Genomic DNA, 24,923 nt, shown 5'->3' on the forward strand with positions numbered 1-24,923 from the left:
CCCGAAGCCTGCCTGGACAAGGCGCTCCCTCCAAGGCGCTCCCTGCCTGCTCCAAGGCAGCCAATCTCTTTTTGGACATCATCTTAGAGAGGTTTCCTAAACTGATTTGAAACGTCTCCCTAGTTTTGCACTTGGAGCCACACAGAACAAGCCCACTCTTCTTGGACACTGGAACATAGAGAGCACGGCCTCCCCAAGGCCATCTGTTCTCCAGAAGGACATGGCCCCAGCCCCTCTCTCTCCTTCTCCACCACCTGAGTTGAAGCAGCAGTCCTGTAAAGTCAGTGCTGTGTGATCGCGCTCTTTTTAACATTTATTTTGAGGGTGCGGTTGTGAGTGTTACAACAGATGGCTAACCATCATCCCCCCACCTCCACAGTGACCTAAGAGAGGAGCAGGAATGTGCCAACTGCAGGCTGGGGATCAGCAAACAGTCCAGACCTTCTTCTCCCCCTGTATCCATTTGGAGAGCCGCTGGGTCAGGTGTCGCTCCATGCCCACAGCACTGAGGGTATAAGGGCTGAGCAGGGTCATGGAGCTCACAGAGTGGGCAGTGTTGAGGAGAAGCTTGGGGAACGTGCAAAAGTGATCAAGCTGTGGGCCAGGGTGAAACCAGCCCAGCCTGGGAGCAAGGGAGGGGTGTGTGCTGGAGCCTGGAGGTCCGAGTCCAGGCCACCTTGGGGGATGGAGTGAGTTTCCCAGGCTGGACAGTGTGTGTGGGCAGGGGGCTCACTCCACAGGTGAGCCCTGCCTGCTCCCTGTTCCCAAGTTTGTATGGGGCCACCTGGGCCCTTCACTCGACCACTTTGATGGGCAGCATGCCCTTGATCGCGGAGAACTTGTTGCAGGAGAGGTTGACGAGGAGCTGCTTGGTGCCACTCCGGGTGGGCAGGATCTCAAAATCCACTTGGGACTGCTCCCTGGGGCGCAGGTTTGGCATGCTGATGGGGAAAGGCAGGAGTCAGCGTGAGGCCTCAAGTTCTGCTCTGGTCAAGGTCACTGCTCCTTCAACTCCCTCTAGCTGCCACCCTGGGTCATCAAACCCCTTCAGCTCTGGGACCCCTCAGCAGGGGAAGGGGCAGTGGGTGGATCCCATGATCTCCCAAATATGAGGACCAGCTCCAAGCTCTGGTGACGTGAACTTCCCTTGAGTTCAAGTTTGGTGAACCCCCAAACCAAATGCAAACGTGTATCCCTATGTGCAGATTCCCAGGTTCAGAGGCTAGAGGAGTTCTGTCTGCCCTGCCCCGGGCTCTGGGGAGGGCCCCTCTGCCCCTGCTCCCACCATCCCACACTGGACCCTCAGCCTGGGACTCACTCGATCTCGAGGGTGCCCTGCAGCAGGCTGCTCCCCTCCGCTATCAGCTTGCAGTCCTTCACCAGCTCATCCAGCGGGTTGGAGAAGAGAATCTGCACAGTCACAGGCTTTTGCACGCGGGCCTGGTCCAGCACCTGTGGGGAGAGGGGTTGACAGAGTCAGGGCTGGGCTGTTCATTTCATCTGCCCTTGATGAGAGCCGACGGGGCTGCGCCGGAGGCTTGGTGATGGGGAGGATGTTGCTGAGGACAAAGGTAGGGAGGATAACGATCCTTAGGAGGTTTATTCCTCCTAAGTTCCAGTGACATCCATGCAGGGGGTTCCTAGGAAATTGCTGTCATCCCCAGGATACAGACAGGACACCCAGGCGTGGAAGAGAAGCAGCACATCGCAGTGGCTGAGAGGGCTTGAATTCCCAGCCAGGTTCACGGGCCCTTTCTTAGTTCATCTCAGGAAGGGCAGCCGCCACTTCCGAGGACGTGCCACATGTGGTCTGCACAGGGTCCTTGATCAGGGGCTGGAGAAACCTAGGTTTCTGGTCAGAGGAGCACCCTGGACTATTTGCTCCCAAAGATGAAACCTTGTGCTCCTGCTGATAAGCCTCCAAGCCTGGGCAGATACATCGTCTCCCTGGGCCTTGACTCTCACGCTGATAAAGAGGGCTGATCCCTCCCCTCCTCCCTCCCTGGGCTACAAGGGACCAAATGAGATCATGGATGCAGAAGAAGGCGTTTTGGAAACAGAAACAGAAACTGGGTGACTGGTGGATTTCTTTTCTCTGTTAGAGGCCGCTACTTTTTGTTCATTTGGTTTTTTTTTTTTTCCTTGCCACCAATTCTCACTGCAATCATTTTACAGTAATAAATCTGCAGTTCAGGTTGATTCAATAACCGAGGCCTTTCTGGTTCCAGAGCCATTTGCTCTTCTTGCTAGACCCTGCAATGCCTGCTAATAATTTGTGCATAATTGAAACATTTTAGAGACCATGATCTATACCGTAATTTCTCCCATGGAACTCATTTAAGTGTATGACACGATTTGAAGAGTGAAGCATAATTTTATGCCATTGGGACACAAGGGTACATAAACGATGCCATATCCTTCACGCTGATATTCAATTTGAGATTTTCGTGTATTTGTTTTCTTTTCTTTATTGCTGCTTACCACCCCGTCCTATTGGCCTAAATCTGTGCATGCACCCAAAGAAGAGGATAAGAGCCACCAGAAGACTGTGTCTGATTGTCAGTAGGTCATGGGCCAACGTGAAGGACATCACCCTTTGGAACAAAGTTCAGATTGTATGGTCTGGTTCTAAAGTCTTCAATACCTACTCCCGATCAGCGTCAAGTAAGATAATAGGATTTTACCCAAATTATTCTCTTTTCATACTGATCACCCACGTGTCCTGCTCTGAGTGAGCTATGCATTGATTCATTCAATCAAGATGAGATTGTCTTGATTCTCTGAAGGCTGAAGTAAGGAGAGGTTGCGATAAGAGCAAATTCACACCAAGATGCCCCAAAGAAGAAAGAGCAGATGCCCTTTAAAAAGATTAAATAAAAAAGTTTTTGATGGAATATTTCCAGGCTGTGTGTATTCTGATTTCCTTTGAAAAGATGTTACACTCTCTTGAAAGACAAAGCTGATTTGATATGGAAGTCTAAAAGATGTAGAGTAAAAGTATTGCATACAAGAGAAAGCTGTAAGCAGGTTTGAGGATATTGGATAAGGGAATATAATGGGGGAAAAACTAACTTCATTTAAACACTGATAATTTTTATGCAGAATGTTTCATTTCGCAGCCTGAGGAGTGGGAAACAACACTTGCTGCCTGTCATTCTACAGGGACGGGGTGCATTTCTTGGAAATGTCCTGGGAAGCAGGAGAAGCTTCTACACTCAGGGGACAATCATGGATTGAGGATGAAAACTCGGCGGGCAGGAAAGAAGGTGAGCCTGGAGCCCAGAAGCTCTGTTCTAGTCCTGCCCAATGTGGGGGGCTGTTTCTGTTTCACAACCAGTGTGATGGGCCCACAACAGGGGTGGCCCTCCCTCCCTGGCCCTGGAGGTGATGGACAACCCCCCTCCCCCCATTCTGAAGAACAGTCTAGACTAACCAGGACAATGAAAGAGCTCTATTGCAGGCTAGCTGCATGGAGCAGGTGCCCTGGGTCCCCCTGCCCTCTGTCTGACATTAGGAACCTCTGAAGCTGGGGTGTAGCTTAGGGAGGGTGGGGCTAGGGCAGCCACAAGTACTCTAGAAATCTGGGGCTAGGGAGGCTAGTGGCACTGCGATGGAAAATAAAAGGCAATCTCTGTCTAGACCGCTGGTGCAGATGGTACAGCAGACTCGGGAGGAGCCTCGGAAGGACCCCTGAAGCTCTCTGTGGGATCCCACGGGAAGACCCCATCTTCCTGACCCATTCGTCTGCCTGTCCTTCCCTGCCAGGCTCTCACCCCTCAGATGTGTGCTGTCTGGCTCTGGCAGCCTCCACACTGGGCTGGGGTTGGCGTGGTCAGGGACAGGCTGGGAGTCAGCCAAATACTTCCAGCACCAGTGCTGAGGAAGGAACAGAATGGCCCCAAGTGCCTCACGCCAACCTGCAAGCCCCCAGATGCCTGGGCTCCTGAGAGGGAGCCTGGGAGCAGAGCCTGCAGCCAAAAACTGAGGCATCCTCATTCTCAACCACTGGGAAGATGCTGTTGCTGGCTGTGGGTGTGCTGGGTGCCCTGGAAAGGGCCTGAGGTCTAGCCCTGGCTCTGGCAGTAATTGGAAATTCCCTTCTCCTCTCTGGGCCTCAGTTTACTGATATGTGAAATGGCAGGACATGGGAGCTTGAGACTAGTTCTCCAACAGTCCACAATTCTGTAACTCTGGGGTCTAGAGTTGGGAGATGCACATGAGTTTTGACCATTGCAGATTTGCTCTACAAGTGTGTCCAGGGGCTGGGCTGTGGGTTTCTTGCAGTCAGGACCCACCCCTTGTGGCCCCCTGTGATTCCCAAGCCTGGCACAGCCCAGGACACAGCAGATGTCCAGAGCAAGTGAGCTGAAGAGCCCCTCTGGCCATCCTCAGCTGGCATCCCCAGCGGGTCTAGAGCTGCAACCAAAGAAGCCACAGGGCAACGTGCCTGTGGAGATTGTCAGACAGGGAGCAAGGAGGCTACTTTTTTTTTTGCCTCGTCCCACAGCTTGCAGGATCTTAGTTCCCTGACCAGGGATTGAACCCGTGCCCCCTGCAGTAAAAGCTCTGAGTCCTAACCACTGGACCGCTAGGGAAGTCCCAAGGGCGCTACTCTGATTGGAGCTCTTGACTGATCCATTTGGCAGAGGCTGGAGCTGAGCTGGGCCCATCAGCAGGGGAGGGCCTTCTCTGTAGTCTGGGAGGGCTGGGCTGGCTGGAGAGGCACCCCTTCAGCACCCCTTTACCTCCAGGGTCAGGGTGGGGTTTTCCAGGATGATGTCCCTCTCCACCACCACCTCGGTCTCGTCGCTGATCTCGCACACGGCTGTGGCCCGGATCATGTTGTCTGCCTTCAGGTACTTCTCGTACAGTGCATATGCGATCTTTACAGGATGCTGTATTTCTGGAAGGAGAAGCCAGGGAGCAGAGTGAGAGGGAGTGGGGTCGAAACCTTAAAAGCTGATGCCAAGCCAAGTCGATGCGAGCTGGCTGGGATCATCTGCAGCCCAGGCTTGCCTGAGCCCTCCCTGCCAGGCCCTGTGGGAAACATCTGTCTGCTCCGTGCAGGCTGCAGAGCAGGGGCCAGGGGCAGCCCAGGACTCTGGCTGGATGGGCTCATAGGGGCTGAAGCCTCCTCCCTGTCCTGGAAAATATCGGAGGGCAAGTTTCCTTCTAAGGGGCAGGGGAAGAATACGAGTACTAACTCATTGCCCAATGACGAAAACAGTAATGATGACAACACAGTAATAACTAGCAAGGGAAGCCAGGGCTAAATAAGCGCTTGGGTCCTCCCCGGTCATCCAGTAGCCTGGGATTCTGTGGCAACAGCATCTGGACCACCTCCCCACTTCTGGTCTCCCCCGCTTCCAAGACACTCACACACACCAGAAGATAGGCTTTAGAAGCACTTCCACCCCCACCCCCAAATCATGTCACTCTTCTTCCACGTCACTTCAAAAATCTTCCACGGCCCCTCGCTGCCTCAGGAATAAAGTTCAGACCCCTCAGTATGGCCCTTCGTGACTCTCCCCCTCAAAAGAACATTCCCTCCCATGCTTCTCATTGTTCTTTTGACAAAATAGGTACCTTATCACCTCCAAGCTTTGACTCACAAGGTCCCCTCAGATGGAAAGGCCTTCCCCAGCTTTCCTCCCTTTATCTGGCTCCTCCCTAAGCTTCAAGGCCCCTCTCTGACTCACAGGGCAGGCAGCGAGGGTCCTCCCCTTCCAGCGGGTGCAGGGCACTCCCCCCTCCCTTATGCAGTCATGTTGGGTGGTCTGGGGGGGCCCCCGCATCCACAGGGTCATACACCCCTTGAGGAAAGTCTGTGAGGAAGGAGCTGTCTCTGCTTTTAGCACTGGAGGGACTTACCTAGCCTGCCCCAAATGTGGAGACGCAGGCCCTTGCATCAGCTGGTCCTGCCCTCTTGGACAGTGAACGCTGAGGCTCAGCAAAAGAGGGGGACTTAACAGTGTCGCCCAGAAAGTAGGTGATGATGTCAGGCCTCCAGAACCACTTCACTTGCCTCCTTCCTCTCCTTCCCATTTCACTCTGCTGCCTCTGGCAGAAGTATGGATTTTTAGAAAGCATTACCTCACGTAAATTATTTTTGCTCTACAGAAATAGCTCTTCCCTTGAGCTTTGAAGGTAAATAAGAGCCAGGCAGTTGCTCTTGGTATGGGGAAGATTTCTGCTACATTCTGCCAGAAGAGAGGTTGCTAGGGATGCTGCCTTCTGACAGGTGTAATACAGAGGTATTGCAGTTTCTCTGCAGACAGAATTCCTTCAAGATGGGCTGTGTAATTAATCAGTTTTTATTAGTTCCTTATGTGAAGCAAATAGCCACCCCACCCTTGTCAATCTGCTTTGTATAAGTCCAGACTTTTCATAACAGCTTGAAGGATTTTGCCACTGTGGGCACACCTGCATTCTAATCCTTCCACAGCCCCAGACTCTCTCTCCTCTACTTTGGTCCCCTCCTGTCTATGCTACCCAGGAGTACAAAGTCATGGTTCCTCCCAGAGGCTCAGACCTCCGAGAAAACCTATCACTGTCGCTGGAAATCAAGAAATTCCACGCACCCATTGGCAACTGTGGGGGAACATTGGAGAGGGTTCAAGACCTTGTGGTATATTGCAACCCTTCTAGGGTCAAACTCAGAAAGTGATTCATTGTGTGGTGGGGAGGGGTGGGGTAGGGTGGCAGCTGGTATGGGAGAGGGGTGGCAGCAATAAAACCTAGGAAATGGGTGGTGGCACTGGATTTAGCATTAGGAAATCTAGGACCAAGACTTGGCATTGCCACCTGCTAGCTATGACACAATCTCTTAAGCGAGTCACAATCTCTCCAAGCCTCAGTTTCCACCTCTGTAAAAGGGAATACTGAAATCTGTCCTTTTAGAAGGTCAAATGTGATAGTACCTACGAATATATAAGGAAGTACTCTACCCACTGGGCAATGTGGTATGTACCTGTAAGGGGTATTTGCAGTGTGTCTATTAACTGCCAAAGCCTCCCGCCTTCTTCCCCCAGGGCATAAAAGGATTCGGGTTAGCACCACACTGACTTGCACTATTCACCATAATAGCAGCCTCCAAAACTTCAAAACCCCAGGCTTGACCACAGAGGTCACATGCTGTTCCTTCCTTAATCAATTGACTCGGTTCCAACAGGAACTCTCCAATCCCAAGAGAATACCAGCTACCTTGGGTGCATGGTACCCCAGCAACCTACAGGATGAGTTACCTTCATTGGGACCCAGAGACAGGGTGACAGACTCCTTCCACACCTCGTGTACAAGTGTGCCATTGTAGACGATGGTCCAGGCTGTCATGTTCACCGTCACTGTCTTCGAATCACCCGTTAGGTTTCTGAGCATCAGGGCCATGTTGACTTCTTTGCCCACTGTCAGTATGTCAGTGATCTTGAACTTCCCAGAGATGCTGGGCTCCCGTTCCTCTCTACTAAAGACTCTTGCAGATGTTGCACGAAGTGACATGGAGGGTTGAAGTTTCCCCAAAGCCTTTTCAAACACTTGCCTTTCCTGGCTGGAACCTGTGTGGTGGGAAAAGAGAGAAGCACCTCAGGGATGCGGTGGCAACCTGGACAAAGGACAGCGTCCTGCTTGGAAGGGTGGCCTGGAACTAACTCTGGTTCTGCTGCTTGCCCAACGATTCTGATTCAAGCAAGTGTCTGACCTCTGCAGGTCTCCATTTCATCCTCCTTAATACGAGGCTCACATCCCAGCTGTTCCAATCAGCTCTAAATTTCCATGGAGATGTAGGGAAAGGTGCATAAAATTACTCTATGGCTTGATATTTTGCTTAGGCTAATTAGGCTAGATCGCCCCCTTCCTTCCTTCCTCTCTTCCTCTCTTCCTTCCTTCTTTCTTTCTTTTGATAAATGGTCCTTTGTGAGACAAAGAAAAAACAGATAATTTAAAAATAACAAAAACTGAGCTAAAAAAGATTACAATAAGTTCATAAGTGAAAAAATGGTTATGATTTAGAGTTAACTTCATTGAAAAAAATTTCAAACCAGTTTACCATGTTATTCTGCTTTGTTTCTAAAGATGCTTTGAGAATTGAAGAGTGGAACTTTTGTCCATGTCAGTTGACGAGAACTTCCCACAGTTGTTGTGGTTCCAGGTTATGACTAGTTTAAATTGTCGAGAGAGTTCAGGTTTCATAAACACAAAGGCTGAACCACAGGTTGGGTTTCTGGTTCTGACTTGGGTCATGGGTGCTGCTGAATGTGATGCTATAAACAGTCCCTGGAGAATGGCCAAGATCATGGCCTAAAAATCACGGCTCTTGGGATGCTAAGAGCCAACTCCAAGTCTCTGAGCCCGGGTAGACCACACAGTGCACATAAGGCTCCCTGCCTGACCTGAAGATAGACCCACTATCAAGGAGAAGGTATTGTCCTTCCAGGAACACAGACAAAGATACACAAAGAATGACCATACTTTTGCCCCCGCCCCCTAACTTCTCCAACCAACCTGTGAAATTTTAAGGCATCAGATGACTTACTTAGAAGCGCTTTACAACCAACCTATGAAATTTTAAGGCATCAGGTGACTTATTAGAAGCACTTTACAATTTAGTGAGGTCTTTCCCATAAGTTACATGTAACAACTGGCAGAGACCCCAGAGGCCAACTGTTAGAGTTAAGGCCCTAAGAGGAGGAGCGACTGGTCCAAGGGACTGGTAATCTGGGAATTAGGGGCAGAAAGAAGGCCAGTCCCCAGAAATCGAGACCTGAGTCTAGTAGTTCCTCCCGCACAGCTTACTGAAAAGAAGACAGGCAGCCCAGTTACCCAGGCTGATGGCTCCTGGTGGGCTGGGTTCCTTTTGGTGCATTCCCATTCTCTAGCTGAGCTGTAAGTCCACACCCAGGTCTGATGGCTGTGCAGGGAGCTGAGCCTCTGTGCCCAGAACCTCGAAGCAGGTGTGTTATGCACAATGAGGCTCAGAGCCTACATAGCTACATAGGTCACCTGCCAGGCTTACCCAAGACCAAGCTTCCTGCTACTGTTTTCTCCCTTGGTGTTGCTGTTGCGCCAATGCTTAGCAGCCCATTTTATGAGCTTTTCCTCCCTGGAGCCATCAGACACAAGCTGGAATCATTAGGTAAGGAGGACTGATCAACAGCAGGCGGTGTGATCAGCCCTGCTGTCACACAGGGGCTAGGTCATCACCAGGGCTCCTGCAGGGATCCCACAACCTGGCCGTGGCCCCTTCCCATTTCTCAGGAGGTTTGGCTGGGACAGCCGGAGCCCCCAAGAAGCAGAATCAAGGTGTGACAGTCAGGTAAGGAACCCCACAGAATCACACAACCGTGTAAACAGTGCACTTCAGAAGTCCCTCTGGGAGGTCATTCCAATGAGGTTGCAGATGTTCAAGTTGACAAAAATCATCACTATTTATTAAGCCCTCACTATGTGCCGGGCACTGCCCTTGGCACTTTCTGTACACTAGCTCATTTAAATCCCACTGAAGATAGGCCTCGCTCTTCTCATTTTACAGGTGAGAAAACGAGGGATCAGAGAGGCTAAGCATCCTGCTTGAGGTTGCACAGTTATGAGGGGTAGGATGGAGTTCACCTCCTGCCCGGGGTTATCTTTTCCTTGGCCCCTACTCTTGTTTCTACATCATGACACTGTTGAGAATTCTTGTCACACACCGGCCTGTCCCCCTGGCCTGTGAGCTCTGCAGGGGCAGGGGCTCATCTGCGGGATGCTTCCTGGCCTCCCAGAGCCAAGCGTGGGTGGGCACTTGGGGAGGTCTCAGTACCTGTTTACTGACTGAGAGAAAGCCCATCTGACCCCAGCTGGGGGGAATGGCCTACATAGGTGGACTGGGGTCCAACTGAGGGCACCAATCTCATCACCCTAGAGTCGTGCCTCAAAATGGCCACAAATACCACACCCAGAGGTTCAGCCACCTGGACTTGGAGCCCACTCCCCTGCTCAGCTTTCCTCTTCTGTAAATGGCACCCAACAACAGCAGTCAGCAGGGTATGGAGCTGTGGGGTTCACATTGGGGGCACGTGGGCACCTTCATGAGAGCACTTTTCTTGACACCTCAGAACCAACAGTGAGGATCAGCTGAAAGAACTATTTCCAAGTATTTTAGAAAGAGTGACATGTTGACCCCATTAAGGAGTGATTGGCCTGCTAGAGCAAGCATTAATTCACTTTTGCCTCTTTCTAAAAATGAACATCACCTTCAAATGTAGAACTTTGGTCACTATTGAGACTCCTCAAAGAGATAAGTCTCTGACTCTGAAAGCAACTTCCTAAATAGAGCAACAAATGTAATTTGTGTTAAAGGTGGCCTCGTAGCAACTAGGTGACTTTTCTAGGTGACTTTAGGGAGACCAGCACTCATGTGGATGCTGAAGATTTCAGGGACTCGGGCATTGTCCTCATGGTGTAAGCCCACCTCATCTGGCTTTTGGGGAGGCCTCTGAAGCAGACGAAGCAGTGCCCACATCTTGGGGGACTGTCCATTTCTTTTTTCAGAGAATGTTTCCTGCCTGTGTTTCTTAGAGGCTAGGGGAGTGGGCTGACTGAGAGGCCCTCGGGGGGTCTCTCGTGGGGGCCATGTTTCTCCCTGTGATGTTCAATCGTGGTGCTGTCATCCCAGTTGTGTAATTGGCAAAGGGACACAGCTGGAGATGAGCTGGACTGGCAGCTGCCTGAGTCCTATGGCCAATTCCCAGTGGTACAGTGTCTTTTCATGACGGTTCTGTTCCCACGGGAAACAGTCTGGGGAGCTGGGCATTAGATGCCAGGGAGCAGTCCTCCATTCAGGCAGAATTGGCTGACAATGCGGAAGGAGTATGAGCAATTTTTCCTTCTCCACCTCAGAGCTGTCTTCCCACCGTTAAGCCCTGGGTGGCACAGCCCATCCACACCCCCTCCTACCTTCTGGGTACTTGTACTTTTCGGTGACATCCATGCGAGAGTTGCTGCCCACCGCCTTGGTACTGATATTTTTGCCGATGGTGTGAGTGTTTGAGAAATTCTTCTTCAGGGCGCCGGTCCAGGCATCGTAGATCCATGTGATGCGGTCGGCATTAACCTCAGCAAAGATGAAGGGCATGTCGTAGTCCCAGTCCACATTACCCTCTCGGAGAGCGATGACTGAAGCAGGGCCGCACTGGAACACCCCTGGGGGCCAGGGTGCAGAGGTTGGATACATGCCAAACCCAGGCCCATCTGCAACAGTACACCCCATGGCCTGCTCCTCTGGGGGCCACCCATGACCACCCTACTCCCCTGCCTCTACCCCACCAAACTCCTTCAACCCCAACAGTCTGCCCCCTTCTTGGGGCACTCAGCAGGACACTCCGGGGCTATTGTTATCTTCTGCAATAGCGCTCTGGTGAGACTCCACCTCCACAGAAGACGGCCCAATCCTGTATTCTGTGGGTGCATAATTTGTGCTGACCCACTGCCCTCAGTCTGTTTACTAAAGGGGAAAGTCTTGCTCTCTTGTGCTCAGGGCTGCCTCTTTTCTACTCTGCAAATCATTCATCATGGCACATATATGACCCTGAAACAAAAATTCCACAGGACAATTCTTATTCTTAATGTCCAATGCACCCTGATATTTTCTTTTCCTTTCCTTTTCCCCACCCCTTTCCATGATATTCTATTTCATTTCTTAAAATGATAGTCACAACCCATTAACTTGATTTTATAGCTGCTAATGGGTTGCAGTGAAAAGGTTGAATAGTGGCCTAGAAAATATCTGGAAGGTCACCCTCCTCACACCCAAGTTCCCCAAATCTAACGTTCCTTGCTTCTGGTAGAGACGCTGCAGTTGGGGAAGGGAGTAAGACTTCATTTTCATTGTAAGTCCTTTTAGAATGATTTGAATTTTTTTTAAGCCATGTGCCTATATGACCTTTATGATTTTTTTTTAAGTTTGAAAGAAACAACTGAAAATGAGGGTAACGGACAGGAATGCTCTGGAGGTCAGGGGAGGGAAGGGGAAAGGTTCCCGGAGAGCCTGAGACCCAAGCTCTGATGGGAGAGTGGCCAGAGGTGGGAGCACAGGGATGGGGCCGGGCCAGCCTGCGTGAAGGAGAGCTCGGTCTGGCAGGGGACACGTGTGAAGGTGAGAGAGGTGATGGGGGCCGTGATCACGGAGGTCTGGAGCTGAGCCAGGGAATTTGGGTTAAGTCCCAAGGCAATGGGGACCTGGAAGCTTTCTGTGCTGGGAGGGATGGGCTACCAGAGGTGGTGCAGGAGAATCATGGCTGGCAGGGGACGGCTCCTTTCCCTTGCTGCAGGGCATGTGCCAGGGCCTCTGCAGCAGCCATGTGAGTGCAGGTATGGCAGTCATTTTAATAGCAGCCTGAACCAAGAAAGTTAGGAGGGAAATCTACTTTCCAAATAGTTTTGTTTTAATCCCTCCTTTCCCTCTGGAGGTAGAGAGGATTTGGGTGACCTTGCTGTGCCGCTGTCCACCACTATAAAGAATCGAGAGGTCATGACTTAGAGCCAAACCCAGAGAAGGGGGCCGTCAGAGGGTTGGTTACCTTGGCTCCTTTCCTGGGGGGTGGCGTCCAGAACCTGCCATCCACTGTATGATGGGCTTAGGTCAGTCCGTGCAAACCAGCCTTCATTCCAGACGTGGAAATTCCTGCAGACAGAACCACAGACTACAGAGTTTGGCCAAGGCCACACAGCAGAGGAGTGGCAAAACACCACATCTCTGATCTGACAGTGCAGCACCCTGATACTCATCAAGCGAGTTTACTCTGTGCCAGATATTGTGCTAGACCTTGGCAAGCATTGTCGCACTTAAATTCTCACAGCACTGTTAAATGGGACTATTTTTATGCACATCTCTTAAAAGAGGAAACTGAGGCTCAGAGAAGTTAAGCAGCTAACAATGCCAGAGTCAAAGTTTGGACCCAGGTATGCCTAACTCCAAAACCTAGGTCCTTGACCACCATATTCTACTGCCTTTCTGAGGAGCAGAACAGATCTAGGTTAGAGCCAGAATCCAGCAAGCAAACCCACACAGCTTTCTCCTATGCATCCTGTTGGGGGACACTACTGTATTTCGTGTGGGATGAAAATGAATGGGGCTGCAGCAAGAGTGCCAGGTCTGGCTAAGAGCCACAAAGCCCTTGGGCTGAGGTCCGGATTGAAGAATGACATATACCAGTCTTAAAATGTTCTTCATCCATGGCAGCCCCTTGTCTCCCAATCTATATGTCTCAGTCATTTGTCCCCTCCCTCAGCAGGTATAACCAGTTAGCCAAAGCTTTATGCATTCTTGATTCTGCCCTCTACTCTCCCCTTCTCCAATCCCACAGCAACTACATAAACATTGGCTTGGCAGTTTTGAGTCCAACTTAGAAGAAAATGTAAGTAAGTCTGACATAAATTCAAGTTCTATCCAACTTGAAAAAAAATTTTGTTATACTCATGAGTTGGAGAAGATAGTTTTAAGCAGAGAACCAACTTCTGAATGATAAATGTGGCTAGGTAAAAATATTAAACTCGCATATACCAAAAAAACAAAGAAACAAACTATAGTTCTGTTTCCAGCATGGGAATAAGCTCATAATAGACAGTCCTTTCTGTAGAAAACAATAAACTGGGGAAAAAAATACAAAAGACAGCTGAGAGTAAACAAAGCAGGAGGATTTTGGGAGGGTGCCAAAACTTTTAGGAAGGGGCCAGCATGGGGCAAGTTGACTTTGGTGCCCTTGTCCCTAAGGACAGTTTGCAGTTGAGGTAAAGTGCAGGGCAGTAAAAACTCCAACAGACAGCCTACATCTTTCTGACCTGGGGAGATAAGAAACTGAGCCTGGGTTAACCAGGGTTGCTAGAGAGTGAAGGGGAAGTCTTAGAAAGGAAAGAATCAGAAAGGGGGACCCAGATTTGTATATAAACTCTGCCTAAGCTTCTGGGTGACCTCTGAGCTAGGCATATATGAGGCAAACTACAAGTAGTCCAGCTAAAAATTCAAACAATGAACTGAAATTTGGGCTGCTGCCCACCATAGGTGAGATAGAATTTGCAGTTTGAGTCTACCTCAGGTAGACTGCTAAGACAAAATGTAGAATCAAGAAGAAGCCAATGTCCAGGAGACAATCCAAATTTACTCAACATACAAAGAACCAGAAAAATGTAGCTTGTCCTCAAGGTAAAAGACAATCAACAGGGACTAACCCTTAGATAATCCAGGTGTTGGCATTATTGGATAAAGACTTTAAAGCTGTTATGACAACTATTCTCAGTGTAATAAAGGAAAATATGATCATAAGAAATGAAAAGAGGGGGCCTCTTAGCAGCAAAATAGAAAATATGAAAAAATGAACCAAATGGAAAATTTTAACTGGGAAAAAGACCAATATCTGGAATTAAATAATTCAATGGATGGCTTACTAGCAGAATAGAGAAAACAGAGGGAAGAGTCAGCAAACTTGAAGACAGATCAGTAGAAATTATCCAATTTGAAGAAGAGAGAAAAAAGCGTTGAAAAAAATCCATTAAGCAGGGAAAATATATGCAACATGTATACTAGACAGAGATTTACTATAATGAATATTATAAAGTACTTACAAATCAATAAGACACAAAAGATTACCTAGAGGGGTGAGATAGGGAGGATGGGAGGGAGACGCAAGAGGGAGGAGATATGGGGATATATGTCCATGTATAGTTGATTCACTTTGTTATAAAGCAGAAACTAAGACACCATTGTAAAGCAGTTATACTCCAATAAAGAGGTTAAAGAAAAAGACAAAAAAGAGGAAGTCAAACATGTCAATAATCGACAATGAGCAGGCAATTTTCATAAGCAACACAAATGATCACTGAACATATGGAAATAGTTTTAACTTCACCACCATTAAAAGAAAATTAAAACGACAAAGAAATACCATTACACTTATTAGACTGACAAAGATGAAAGCATAGGATGATACACATTGTTGTGTGATACTCATCATTGTGTGGGAAAACAAGCAGTGTTATACACTGCTGGTGGGAGTTTAAATTGGTATGACATTTGTCAAGGGCAATTTGGCAATGAGTTTGAAATACCCTTAAAAACCTATATACTCACTGAGCCAGTAGTTCCACTTCTAGGAATTTCTCCTATAAAAACCCTCACATTAGTGCACATAGAAGTACATGGAAAGATGTTCACTGAAGCATTGTTTGTAATAGCAAAAAAAATGGAGGAAAAATTTATCGATAAGGAATTGGTCAGATAAATTGTGGCACAGCCATGCAGGAGAATATCGTGCAGTTGTCCAAAAGAATGAGGAAAATTAATCTAGCACTGACATGGAAGATGTCTAACTTATATGACCAAGTAAGAAAAAAAATTACAAAATAGTGTGTATATGTATAAGTTTATAAAAAACATATTAATATAATGAAACTATTTCGATTTAGAAAATTATACATTAAAAAAAGCAGTGAAAGTTAGTCCCCCATAATTCTATTATCTTAGATAACCACAGTTTAAATAATTGTTTGGTGTATATATTGTGCACATGGACAGATTTTGGTGCATATGAACTAAGTTGCACATTATTTATTTCTGTAATGTTTTCATATTCTATAATGAAAATTACTTATTACTTCTGTAATTCTATATTTACAAAATAAATAGATATTTAAAAATATGTATATTATATAAACACTAATAGCTAATACAGTTGTGTCAACACAGAATATTATTAAGTTTTCTGTCTTATATAGTAGCTCATTTAATCTTCACAATGCTCATATAAGATAGGAATAATTATTATCTCCTTTTGACAGTTCTAGAAACTGAGGCACAGAGAAGAAGTTAAGTGACTTGTTTAAGGTCTCAAAGTGAGTAAATAGGCAGAGTGGGATTTTAACCCAGGCAGAGGGCTGCAGGGTCCATGCTTTTAACTACTAAACTATACTGTCCCTCTAAATTTTAATTTATTGACAAGAAAGATATTAAAAATTATGAAATAGACTATTTAACTTGGTCTCATTTGGGTAATTAACACTCAATGCACAAAAACAGAATGAAATGTCTGGAAGGATCTACCTCAAAATGTTGTTAGTGTTTTTCTTTGGGTAACTATATTACTATTACTCTCACTAATTTATTTTTTTAGTGTTTTATAATCAGGAAAAGATTGTTTTTGTTTTGCATGCTGTAAAATGAAACCTGCAAGGCTTCCTATGGGGACCAGATTGGGAGTTCTACACTATACAGTTGTCAGGAGTTAGAAGTGCTCCCTAAGTACTGATCAGGTGCACTGTGACCCTGCTACATCCTTCAGAGAACAAGGGGAGAGTTACAAAGTCAGCTCCAAAACAAGAAAGAAGGAATAAGACCATAAGAGGTAAACAAACAGACAATGATAAATAATACCAACCAATGATATGAGTAGGAAGAGCACATACTGTCAGTACTGTAAAGAAACACAGGTCAAACTCCCTCTTGCCAGAACACCAGAATCACAACTAACTGCTGGACAATCATTGACAGGAAGACACTGGAACTCACCAAAAAAGACACCCCACATCCAAAGACAAAGGAGAAGCCACAATGAAATGGTAGGAGGGCCACAATCAATCACAGTAAAATCAAATCCCATAACTGGTGGGTGGGTGACTCATAGACTGGTGAACACTTATAGCACAGAAGTCCACCCACTGAAGTGAAGGTTCTGAGCCCCACGTCAGGCTTCCCAACCTGGGGGTCTGGCAACGGGAGGAGGAATTCCTAGAGAATCAGACTTTGAAGCCGAGTGGGAATTGATTGCAGGACTTCAACAGGACTGGGGGAAACAGAGACTCCACTCTTGGAGGGCACACACAAAGTAGTGTGCACATCGGGACCCAGGGGAAGGAGCAGTGACCCCGGTGGAGACTGACCCAGACCTACCTGCTAGTGTTGGAGAGTCCCCTGCAGAGGCAGGGGGTGGCTCTGTTTCACCATGGGGACAAGGACACTGGCAGCAGAAATTCTGGGAAGTACACCTCGGCGTGAGCCCTCTCAGAGTCTGTCATTAGCCCCATCAAAGAGCCCAGGTAGGCTCCAGTGTTGGGTGGCCTCAGGCCAAACAACCAACAGGGAGGGAACCCAGCCCCACCCATCAACAGTCAAGTGCATTAAAGTTTTACTGAGCTCTGCCCACCAGAGCAACAGTCAGCTCTACCCACCACCAGTCCCTCCCATCAAGCCTCTTGATAGCCTCATCCACCAGAGGGCAGACAGCAGAAGCAAGAAGAACCACAGTCCTGCAGCCTGTGGAACAAAAACCCCATTCACAGAGAGATAGACAAGATGAAAAAGCAGAAGGCTATATACCAGGTGAAGGAACAAGATAAAACCCCGGAAAAACAACTAAATGAAGTGGAGATAGGCAACCTTCAAGAAAAAGAATTCAGAATAATGATAGTGAAGATGATCCAGGACCTTGGTAAAAGAATGGAAGTAAAGATCGAGAAGATGCAAGAAACGCACAACAAAGATCTAGAAGAATTAAACAACAAACACACAGAGAGGAACAATACAATAACTGAAATGAAAACTACACTAGAAGGAATCAATAGCAGAATAACTGAGGCAGAAGAACGGATAGGTGACCTGGAAGACAGAATGGTGGAATTCACTGCTGTGAAACAGACTAAAGAAAAAAGAATGAAAAGAAATGAAGACAGCCTAAGAGACCTCTGAGACAATATTAAATGCAGCAACATTCGCATTATAGGGGTCCCAGAAGGAGAAGAGAGAGAGAAAGGACCGGAGAAAATATTTGAAGAGATTATAGTCGAAAACTTCCCTAACATGGGAAAGGAAATAGCCACCCAAGTCAAGGAAGCTCAGTGAGTCCCATACAGGATAAACCCAAGGAGAAACACACCGAGACACATAGTAATCAAATTGGCAAAAATTAAAGACAAAGAAAAATTATTGAAAGCAACAAGGGAAAATGACATAAAACATACAAGGGAACTCCCATAAGGTTAACAACTGATTTCTCAGCAGGAACTCTACAAGCCAGAAGGGAGTGGCATGATATACTTCAAGTGATGAAAGGGAAGAACCTACAACCAAGATTACTCCACTGGGCAAGGATCTCATTCAGATTCCATGGAGAAATCAAAAGCTTTACAGACAAGCAAAAGCTAAGAGAATTCAGCACCACCAAACCAGCTCTACAACAAATGCTAAAGGAACTTCTCTAAGTGGGAAACACAAGAGAAGAAAAGGACCTACAAAAACAAACCCAAAACATTAAGAACATGGTCATAGGAACATACATATCGATAATCCCCTTAAATGTGAATGGATTAAATGCTCCAACCAAAAGACACAGGCTTGCTGAATGGATACAAAAACAGGAGATCAAGATAAAAAAAAAAAGAATTACATGGGACTGAGTGAACTGATGAGGATGATTATAATTTTTGTGACTTTCTGTTTGAATAAAAAAAAAATCTCACAAGGACTCAGAGGCAAAAAATGTACAAATCAATTATCACTGCAAAGTAAAGGAGCTGTTACAGTGGAGGATTACTGGACTGAATGTCAATATTATGACATAGTATGAGTGTGTTTCATGTTTGGTAATTGCAATCATTGTTGCTTTTGTTGTGGTCATCCATTTACAATGCTTGGTGTCAGTTTATTTATCTCTTATAAAAATAAAATACAGTGTGTGTGTGTGAAAAGAAAAGAATGTTTAGTGCGTCTTTAGCAGGGCGTGGGGTGGGGGGGATGAACTGGGAGATTGGGATTGACATATATACACTAACATGTATAAAATAGATAACTAATAAGAACCTACTGTATAAAAAATTAAATAAAATAAAATTCAAAAAAAAAATAAAGAAACATAGGTCATTACAAAATTTCTGGAAGGCTACAGCACTAGATGATTTTAAAATGTCCATTCCCTTTAACCCAGCATATACCATTACTAGGAATCTTTCTTATGGGACTAATCACAGACATGCTCAAGATTTACATATAACAATGCTCGTTACTGTGTTATTTACAGTAGGAAAAAATGGAGATAGGTAACATAGGGAATAGGAGATAGTTTATAGCAGGAAAAGAGATAATGGTTTAACCATTCAATGGAATATGATACTTTTAAAATCTTATTTTTTGAAGATTATTTAATGACATTGTGAAAATGTTCATAATATCATGTTTAGTCAAAAGCACACGATTTAAAACTATGAAGTGGTTGGTTTCCAGGTGTGGAGAAAAGTAGGATGTGTCTATCATATGCTCCGTCTTTTACCCATGCCTTTGTAAAATGTATGATCCCAATTCTATAAAAACAACAACTAATAAAGAAAAGATTGGATAGAAAACTACTTTACATACTTCTGAGATTTCCTATGACTGTGAAAAAAAAGTCATCATAAAAATTATCTCCAGGCAGCCCCACAAAATGCCTTTTTGATTGGGTCCTTAAGATCAGTTAGAATTCACCCAGGAAAGTAGGAGGAGTGTGGGAAGATGACCCTAGAAGGGTGAAAGGAGAAAGAGAGGATGAGGAAACAGGGAGAACACCACGTTTCACATTCATCTCATTCCTGGCAGAGAGCCCCAGAGAAGGGTGGGTTGGTTAAGATAGATTGGTAAGTAGCTATGTTTGAATACTTATTTGCAAGGCAGGAATTTAAGACAAAGCAGATAACAAGTTCATCCTGGTCCCTCCATCATTTGAAAGCCAGCACTTTGCTCACAGCTACTTGGGATGTATGTGCCTTTCAAATGCACCATCGGGTTTGTTTCTGGTTGTGTGCCACATACTTTCCACCTCCCAACCTTGGGCTCTTCTCCTGTCTTGAGTGTTTCAGGAGTAGGAGTTTAGGAAAAGGAGAGACTGAGGCATTTATTTAAAAAGATGCAGATTCCCTGCCCTCCCAGCTCCCTCCACTCAAATCAGTTCTAATGCGACCTTTGAAGTTTATAAACCACCGCCCCTAGAGACAGCAACTGAGTTATGCTAACCTTTGAATTCACGGGGTCAGGAGACCCTCTCTAGAAAGTGACCCAAATCCCTACCCATTCTGCCTATTTGTCCTTCCAAATGCAGTTCAGATACCACCTCCTTCAGAAAATCTTTTCCTAACATACTCAGAGGGTGCCAACCTTACCTCTGTGCTATCTCTGCATCTTGCATGATTCAGTTATTTGACTTCTGCTCAGTAATCACCCAGCTTCTCATGCAGCTAGGAACTCCTCTAGCGAGATTCCTGTATCTCACTCCTCTTGGTGCCCTGTGCCCAGTGCAGGGTCTGGCATGCAGTACTTACACCATGCTCACTGAATTGAATTGTTGTGGAACCTGGACACTCTTGCAGCCTTGGTTTCCTTGCTGTGGGTCTGAGCAAGCTACTCCAGGTACGTTGGGGACTAGCTAAGTATTAGTGGAGGCTGGTGGCCATGGAGAGATGCATTAGGAGCCAGGGCTCGAGTGGGGGGTATGGGTTCTGACAGCTCATCTCCAGAACTGACCGACGCCACCTCCCTGACCACAGGGCCGGGAAATCTCCATCTGCCTTCCACCTCGGAGCTCTATAAAAGGCTACAAATAGAGTCAAGTCTGTGACTCGAGAAACTGGGGAATCAAGTTGAATGAAATAAGCAAATGAGCCAGAAATGCCAAGGTAAAGATAACCTTGGCCGAACTGTTCCAAATCATTTGGTTGCAGGTCTCAGAAACCTCCTTTATAGTGGTGTAGAAGGGAACCATATTAAAGAAGCTTCCCCCAGAGTGTCATGACTCCGAAGAAGTGAAAACTCCAGAGCCTTGTGCCTTTTAAGCCCAACCACTGTCATGAGCAGAATGGCTTAGAAGAAAATGGACCCCACTGGATCCTGTAATGTGATTCAAAGAAGGATCTAGAAGAAATTTTTGAGGTCCCCGACCTAGCCCTTCATTTTACAGATGGGAAACAAAGGTACAGAAAAGTTAAGGAATTTATGTAAAGTTAGGTATTTACTTAGAGCGTCCGAATGTCTCCAGCTGTTTACCGGTGCTTCCCCCTGGGCCTCTGTTTTCTCCTTTATGAAATGAGTAGGTCTCTCTCTAAGATCCCTTCCAGCTCTAATGTTCTTTGACTGGGGAGAGTCATGTTGACAGACACCTAGGTCCAACTTGGATGCTATTTCAGTTTGACTTTGGGCAAATTGTTTCTCCCCACTGAGCTGCTGAGACAGCATCTAGTATCATAGAGAAGTTGCGTTTGCTGCCTAAGTGTGAACCTAAGAACCCAGCTTTTCCACCTGGTTGGTGTCCAGCCACTCCTTTTCTGGAAAATCTCAAAGTAAGCGGTCTGAATTCTCAAACATCAGTCAGGAATAGTGATAACATTCTTTGGCATCTCTCTGGTGCTTCATAGTTTACAAAGCCGCCTGGGTTCAAATCCCAGCTCCACCATTTTCTAGTTACCTGCCCTTGGGTGAATGACTCTGTGTCTCAGGTTCCTCAACTGTAAAATGGGGTGTTCATAATAGTGCCTACTTCATTGTTTCTGAAGAGTACATGCAAGCACTCAGAACATTACCTGGGAACACAACAATCGCTCAGCAAATTATTAGTTGCTGCTGTTATCATTATTAAGCACTTTCAGATGCTTAACCTCACTTGATCCTTACATTCTATTACTTTAAGCAAATCTGGACAAGGTTCTAAAAATTTTTAACATTTACAACATACAAAGATTCAGTTGGAAGGATTTCTGTTCAAACCCAAACTGTCCTTGTAATAATAGGTTAGGAATCCCACTCTATGCAGAAAATGACTCGTGGGATAGCTCCCCCACTACCCCCCGGTGGGAACCATGTTGAAGGGATGCAATAGCTCCCTTGGGAGGGGTAGCTCTTACATAAAAAGTGGGGCAAACTGAAGCTGCAGAAAATAAAATAATTAAAAAGACTTAAGTGAACATCTAGTTTCAGGCCAACCTTTATATTTCACTGCTGGGGAAACTGGGGACCAGAAACATGAAGTGGCTTTCACAAGTTCTAGAGCCAGATGGTAGTGGGGCTGGAACTAGCGCTCAGGATTCCCTGTCTGCACACCACCCAGTGCAGGTTCCCCACCCACAGCTGGTAGGGAGGAGGGTGGGGAGGGACTCAGAGCTCTCACTGCTTTCTGAGGACGGTTCTGATGAGGGGGGATGAGACTCCCAGGAAAAATCACAGCTTTAGGGCCCAATACCCTGCAATGAGGCCAAGAGAAATGACAGTGGAGACACCCTGGAATGTCTCCACAGGCCCAGACTTGCCCCAAGGTGATTATATTTGGAATGAATTATGAAGCTAATGTGGAGTGGTAGCATGAACCAGGAACCAAGAGATCTCAGGACTAATTACAAATTCAGCTTAAAGGCCCCACCTTCCTGTTCCCAGGAAGTCTTCCTTGATGGCTCCCTCCCTGAGTTCCCACAGTGCTTACTGTCTGAATCACGCACCTGGCATACCCCACACCATCCCACATTGCTAAATAGCTTCTACTAATGGCCTCCCCACTCCTTATCTCCTAGCAGCACCAGATATGCTCTCAGTGGAGGGACTGAGCCTTGAGCATTCTGGTCTCTCTGCAGTTGCTAGTGTGCAGGATGATCACAGAAGGGTTACGCCAAAGGGGACCTCCCCTTCCCCAAATCAGTCATTTGTTGAACCAAGCATCTCCTTTTGTGAAGGAAGCCAAAGTCAGGACTGTCATTGCCCCAAGGATCAGAACAGGTTACAATGGGATTCTGGACACAGTAACAAAAGAAAAAAACAGGCAGAAGAAAAGACCTTAATTTATGAGAAGCTGGGAAAAAAACCTCTCTGTAAGTAGCCGTGCCACTAGAGAGAAACGTTGTGTACGGGCAGGTTAAGAAAGAACCTCTGAAATAAGCTTTCTCTGCCCCATTAAACCCTAGAATCCATGTGACCTTGAGTGAATTCATACTCCTCCCTCCCTTCAGAGGGGAGGGGCTGCTTACACTACCCAGTGCCATTATTGGTGTGGGGTTTGTTTATTTGTTTTCAAAGCTTTTTCTGTTCATTTTACTATTGCTTTGACTTTATTAGTTACCCTGAGTACAATTCAGTAAAGTTGGATCTACTTATTCTGGGAATAATAAGTAATAAAGAATTTTTTTATAGACCATTTCAAAGTTGAACATCTGGAAATAAGATGGCATCTGTTATCAGGTTATCTAGACAAGTATATGCATGTGAGGGATTATGTGTGTGTATAGCCTTTGAAATGGATTCAAACAATGGATTATTGACATATGCATGTAGTACTTTATATACATAGACACCTAGATATCTATGTGTATATACAGATATAGACATAATTATTTTCAGTTGCCATCTGGTAATAACGTGGCATATGGTTTAATCTTAAATAGCTGTAACAATATCTATTTTATGTATATATGCAGCTATACAAAGTTATGAATATATGTCTATAAGTTTTAGATAACTTACTTCCAGTTGGCATTTATTATATATTACATACATATGTGTGTGGATAGATTCGTGTGCACATAGCATATTTATGGTTAGAAATACATATGCCCAGTTACATAGAAAGCTTCTTTTTGTTCAGTTGGAATCCAGAATAAGCTAACATGTTATTCTATCAACCATGATACACAGCAAGTATATATGCATAAGAGAAAATGTGTCGCTTTTCTCTAAGAAAACCCAAAAGTCATATGGGTTGCCTGAAGTGACATAAGTCTATATTTATTACTAGAAAATCAATAGTTTCAGTGTTTATCTTCTAAAGTAGCATAGGGTCTAGTGGGCGCTACAAATTCAGGGAAGAACCCAGGAATCATATCTTGCACTGGTATAACAGCCTTCATCTGGCGGCGAGATAAAGTAGACCATCAGATTTTGCAGAACTCTGAGAAGAGCTGTTTCGGGTCTTGCTAGATTCTTGCTAGATTCAGCATTTTCATTTTACACTTGATCTTAGCCAAAAGGTCAAGAAGTGATAGCATTTCCACTCTAAACCATATGTTGACATGGTACTTGCCTCCTAACTCCTGTTTGGAGCTGGGTCCCAGAAGCTGGGGAGAGCTGGGGAGAAGCTGCTCAGATGTGGTGCTCAGAAAGGGTCAGACACTCACCATACGCTGTCACTGCCTTTGTCCATGGGCCATCCTCTGGGGTCATAGTACACATCCACGCTGAGGTTTTTGTCTGTGTCATGAGCTGAGTTGAAGTTGGTGATAACTCGGGAGGGAATCCCCAAACACCGCAGCGCTGCAAGTCAAGGGCAGTCTGAGGACTTGGGGTGCAGTGGAGGTGGTATCTTGGGGTACCCCACTGCTGCCCACCCAGGAAAGGCACATCACACCCAGAGTACCTGTGTTGAGGGTCCCAGCGAAGACCCAGCACTGGCCGTATCGGACTGGCCTGAAGCCAGAACTTTGCCACCGCTTGAGGATCTCCACGCTGCCATTCCAGTTCCTCGGGTCCTGGCCACCTACGTAGTTACCACTCCAGTTCCCAGAAACCACACCATAGTCATCATTGGCATTGATCTGGGCAGGAAAAAAACCCCAAAGAAATCAGCACAGAGAGTGACGTGCAGAGTTCAGGGGACAAGATAAGGAGACACGGAAGGAAGCCAGGGAGCCTCCTTCAAGTGGATTTTCTGTCTTTCTGGGTGATTTGGATGATAATTGTGACAATGATCCCCCTGGGGGTATCAAGCGGTATATGAACTTAACAGTGCTTTCCTTAACAGGCCATGTTTGCCCCTAATTCACATATCATCCACTGCTCACAGGGAAAACTGAGGCTCCGGGGCTTGTCAGTGGTGAGGGACGGGCAAAAAATCAGCCTGCAGGCAATTTCTGGCCAGAACTCATGGGCAGCTGCTGCTGCCTAACTTGAGAGTCCACGGTTTGAA

At 46.4% G+C, this 24,923-nt stretch overlaps 1 protein-coding gene across 1 annotated transcript in view; it reads right to left on the minus strand.

Annotated features, from left to right (window-relative positions):
- Positions 1-793: 793 nt before the first annotated feature.
- The window catches only part of LOC309973045 (protein-glutamine gamma-glutamyltransferase E-like), a gene marked incomplete at both ends in the record, with an annotated part of 29,251 nt that continues 5,121 nt past the window's right edge, over positions 794-24,923 (minus strand). The window contains 8 exons of the mRNA XM_082856964.1: positions 794-941; positions 1,319-1,452; positions 4,746-4,903; positions 7,245-7,553; positions 10,930-11,175; positions 12,552-12,655; positions 24,136-24,271; positions 24,375-24,552. Coding sequence (XP_082713090.1) covers positions 794-941; positions 1,319-1,452; positions 4,746-4,903; positions 7,245-7,553; positions 10,930-11,175; positions 12,552-12,655; positions 24,136-24,271; positions 24,375-24,552 — 1,413 coding nt within the window. The remainder of the gene's footprint in view (positions 942-1,318; positions 1,453-4,745; positions 4,904-7,244; positions 7,554-10,929; positions 11,176-12,551; positions 12,656-24,135; positions 24,272-24,374; positions 24,553-24,923) is intronic.

This window comes from Leucopleurus acutus, assembly GCF_964270905.1.
Source record: "Leucopleurus acutus genome assembly, chromosome: 16".
NCBI lineage: Eukaryota > Metazoa > Chordata > Mammalia > Artiodactyla > Delphinidae > Leucopleurus > Leucopleurus acutus.